Source organism: Solanum stenotomum, unplaced genomic scaffold, assembly GCF_019186545.1.
Source record: "Solanum stenotomum isolate F172 unplaced genomic scaffold, ASM1918654v1 scaffold1178, whole genome shotgun sequence".
Taxonomy (NCBI): domain Eukaryota; kingdom Viridiplantae; phylum Streptophyta; class Magnoliopsida; order Solanales; family Solanaceae; genus Solanum; species Solanum stenotomum.
Window position 1 is genome coordinate 1 of NW_026021727.1, and position 4,619 is coordinate 4,619.

The window sequence follows — 4,619 nt, forward strand, 5'->3', positions numbered from 1 at the left end:
GTTACAGAAAGTTTGTGGAGTCCTAGGTTAGCTACACTTAGAGTTATACTACAATGCAAATACAATTACAAGAGTAGAGGTTTGACTACTACTATGGGTATAACTCTTTAACAAGACACAGTAGCCTAGTCCTAGTACGACTCGAACTTTTTAACAATTAACACTGTTGTACCACGTTGTTTAATGTGTGCCTTGTCTTCAGGTACCCCTATCTTCAACAATATACACTTCTAACATGGTATCAGAATAGGCAAGAGTTCTGAGATCGAATCGTACCACTAACCTTTATCCAAAAGAGAATTTTGATGTGCATGCTAAGAACATAATCAAGCAAATAAAGGTGTGTTCTCTCTGAGATATGATCACACACACTAACAAGTTCTTCAATGCTTCTCTACATAATTTGGAGATTATTATATATGATATATTGAATCAAGATAGACTTCAAGTATCACTAATAAGATATTGATATTGTTTATTTCATCATATGATGGACTTTGCTCAATCTCAAAATGTAAAAGTGATGACACATAACGTATGTATATAACCACATAAAGTAGTATAAAATATTATTGATAATTTATTAAAATTCAATACATAAAGACATGATCATTGTTATGAACTTTTTCCATGCCATCAGCTGTAAACAAGTAAAATAGCCACTAGCTATGACCAAAGTATAACTCTTTTTAGTACATTAAGAAGCAAATAAAAATGGGAGAAAAACACAACCTTTGCTAAAAAGCTAAAAAGAACCTCTACAAATAGGGTTGATTTATTGTCAAAACTCCTATATTTGCTATACCAAGTCATTATTAATTAACTTCTATACCCAAATTGCTTTAGCCCTAATGAGCAATTGTTTGAGCTTTCCCCTCACATTAAGGCTCATTATCTCATTAGCACCACCAACTAACTCTTTCCCTATAAATATTGCTGGAACACTTGGTTCACACCCTAGTTCCATTAGTGCCTTCTCCATTTGCTTCCCATTTGGATGTGTATCGAGCTCGTAAACTATAGGGTTTGCTCCAAAACTACGGATTAGGGTTTCAATGCTGTGAGAAATGCAACAACTACTCTTGGTGAAAATTACCACCGCGCTTGATGATCCCAACTTCATCACCATATCCATGTTTTAAATGAGTTCAGGAAATGCGTATAGTTTGGACAAATGCCAAGATATGTATATAACTTTTAGTGAAGAGGAAATTTGAAGTTGTGAAGGCTAAATGTTTTGTGAAGTGAATTTGATGCTTGATTTGTTGAGAAAATTGAACCAAAGATGAAGCTATATATAGAGGCATTATGTTAACTAAAAGATAAAAAAAAAGGTGAAAATTGCTAAGAATTACAAGTTGATGATATGATATGTCTAGATTGTTCTTGATTACACTTGTATGAAAATAAGGGCATATTGCACGCCTTATCTGGAAAGTAGCATAACATACTCAAGCTGAAAATAAAAAGAGCAAAATCTATCACCTTTAAAATATTCCAATATCATTGTAAGCTCGCTAAATTAAAGTCCTTTTAATTTTTGATTTGAGGAAAAAAAAGTGCAATCTATTAAGAATATATATCCTCATATAGACATGTTGTTGAAATCAAATCCACATTATATGATCCGTACCCTTAGAGAATTTTTTGAAGCTTCTCCTAGTTTGGTTGATATATTAAAATTCCTTTTGGTATAAAATAAAATGCACCCTTACTACCTCGAAAGGCCGCATATATTATCATTTTAGCTAGTTGTGTGGCACATTTTTGAATCTAAGAAAATAAAATAAAAATCTATAAAAGATGTCTCTATTAAGGTTTATGATTTTTGAGATCCAAGATAATTATGGAAATGCTCGAGTCTCATACATTGGTTAATATTGTCATACATATGGGGAAATTAAGGGTATATATAATTGACAATAAAATCCTAATTAAACAATAATTAATCTAATGGATATATATGTTATTGGAGTTATTAATATTGGAGATATATGTAATGGATTAATGTCTAATGGTAGGATTAAATACATATAAGATATAATATTTTCGAAATATCCAAAAATTTGGAAGTACCAAATCTAAAATCCAAAAAAAAAATAGAACTTGAATCTTTTTTTAAAAAATAAAATAAAATAAAATTGGGGTAGATAAAGGCAAATGGGGAGGGGATTTTTTTTTTTTTTTTGGATACAAAACAGAGGTAGTATTTTATATGTTAATATGCGTCATTAGAAAGCAATGGCAGAGCATGTTGCGATTTGTATCTAGAGAGGGGGATTGGGTTGATTACAATATTTATTAGTACTAGTTGGCTTTAAAAAAAAGTTGGCTTAATATGGCTAGCAAAAAAGGTTCTCGCTTTGTCTGCTTCGGAGAGGGGATTATAATATGTGGAATTGAACCTCTATCAATAAGGTGGAATTCAGATAGTTAACTAATTGAGATACTAAGATTCCAAAATTCAATCCACAAACCACAAATTCAACGAATTTTTTATTTCGATTCGGGATTACCCAAATTATGCTCTCCCCTACTCCAAACATATTCACAATCTCAACCTTTCTTGGAAAATTCTGCCAATGTTTGTCTTGAATGAAATAGAGTAGATAAGGCTGAAACTTTTTTTGTTAGTACTAGTACTAATGTATCCCCTAACATTGATAGCAGTCCAGCACTGTCACTCTCTTGTAATGACGCATATTAAATATTAATATAATTTTATTTTATTTTTCTTCTATTAAGCATTAATTAATCATCTTTCGAATAATTAATAATTAAAAAAAGTCAAAGAAATTTGCCTTATCGGAGTTGACATTTATCCATGTTGAATCAGCCTCTTGCACCAGCTGGAAGATGTTGTAGATTGAAGTGATATATAGGAGATAGGTTATTTTAAAGATATGATATAAGAACAGGCAAAGGTCCTGAAATTGAAACACACCATTATCGATTATCAAATGAAAATTTTTATGTGCTTGATGGCTTGACTCACGAAATAGAATAAGCCTCACGTGAATTAGGGTATGTTGAGACTTGAGAACATAATTAATTAAATAGAAGTGTAGATGATCAGTACCTAAATTATATTGGAAATTATTATATATGATTTAGAATCGAGATATACTTCAAGTAGTGGTGTTAGAGATCATTAATAAGAGATTGAAATTGTTTATTTTCATATGATGGACTTCGTTAAATATCGAAAATATTGTAAAAATGATAGAACATAACACGTGTAGCCATAATAAAGTAATATAAAATGTTATTGATACTTTATTAAAATTCAATACATAAAGTATGATCATTGCTATGAACTTCTTTCATCCCATCAGCTGTGAACAAGTAAAATAGCCACTAGCTATGACCAAAGTATAACTCTTTTTAGTACATTAAGAAGCAAATAAAAATGGGAGAAAAACACAACCTTTGCTGCATAGAAACCTTTGCTAAAAAGCTAGAAAGAAACTCTACAAATGGGGTTGATTTATTGTCAAAACTCCTAGACTTGCTACCAAGTCATTATTAAGTAATTTCTATACCCAAATGGCATAAGCCCTAATGAGCAATTGTTTAAGCTTACCCCTCACATTAAGGCTCATTATCTCATTAGCACCACCAACTAACTCTTTCCCTATAAATATTGCTGGAACACTTGGCTGACACCCTAATTCAATCAATGCCTTCTCCATTTGCTTCCCATTTGGATGTGTATCGAGCTCGGAAATTGTAGGGTTTGCTCCAAAACTACGAATTAGGGTTTCGATGCTGTGAGAAATACAACAACTACTCTTGGTGAAAATCACCACCGCGTTTGTTGCTCCCAACTTCATCACCATATCCATTTGTAACAACTTCAAGAATTAATGAGTAGTTTATAGCTTTTAATAAGAGGAAAAGAAGTTGTGAAGGCTAAAGGTTTTTTGAAGTGAATTTGAGACTTGATTTGTTGTTGAGAAAATTGAACCAAAGGTGAAGCTATATATAGAGGCATTATGTTAACTAAAAGACACAAAAAAAAGGTGAAAATTGCTAAGAATTACCAGTTGATGATATGATATATCTAGATTGTTCTTGATTACACTTGTATGATAATAAGAGCATATTGCATGCCTTATCTGGATTCTAAAAGTAGCATAACATACTCAAGCTGAAAATAAAAAGAACAAAATCTATCACTTATAAAATATTCCAAGAACATTGTAAAGCTCACTAAATTTTTAATTTTTGATTTGAAGAAAAAAATAGTGCTATCTTTTAAGAATATATATCCTCAAATAGACGTGTTGTTGAAATCAAATCCACATTAAATGATCCGTACTTTGGAGAATTTTTTGAAGCTTCTCCTAGTTTGATTGATATATTAAAATTCCTCTTTTGGTATAAAATAAAATGCACCCTTACTACCTATCATCATTTTAGCTAGTTGTGTGGCACATTTTTGGATCTAATTAAGAAAATAAAATAAAATCTATAAAATATGTCTCCATTAAGGTTTATGATCTTTGAGATCCAAGATAATTATGGAAATTCTCGAGTCTCATTGTATTCATGTATGGAATATACATGCATATTGGTTTTTTTTTTTTACATGTATGTTGGTTAGTGTCGTACATATG

At 31.0% G+C, this 4,619-nt stretch overlaps 2 protein-coding genes across 2 annotated transcripts; both read right to left on the reverse strand.

Annotated features, from left to right (window-relative positions):
- Positions 1-549: 549 nt before the first annotated feature.
- LOC125849955 (monothiol glutaredoxin-S1-like) lies at positions 550-1,262 on the reverse strand. Its single transcript, XM_049529898.1, has one exon. The coding sequence runs from the start codon at positions 1,133-1,135 to the stop codon at positions 827-829; it is 309 nt and encodes a 102-aa protein (XP_049385855.1). The 5' UTR covers positions 1,136-1,262; the 3' UTR covers positions 550-826.
- Positions 1,263-3,536: 2,274 nt separating this feature from the next.
- Positions 3,537-3,845, reverse strand: LOC125849953 (monothiol glutaredoxin-S1-like). The gene has a single exon (XM_049529895.1). The coding sequence runs from the start codon at positions 3,843-3,845 to the stop codon at positions 3,537-3,539; it is 309 nt and encodes a 102-aa protein (XP_049385852.1).
- Between the last annotated feature and the right edge of the window lie 774 nt (positions 3,846-4,619).

Coding starts and splice junctions, on each gene's coding strand:
- LOC125849953 (XM_049529895.1), bottom strand. CDS start 3,845: ATGGATATGGTGATGAAGTTGGGAGCAACAAACGCGGTGGTGATTTTC.
- LOC125849955 (XM_049529898.1), bottom strand. CDS start 1,135: ATGGATATGGTGATGAAGTTGGGATCATCAAGCGCGGTGGTAATTTTC.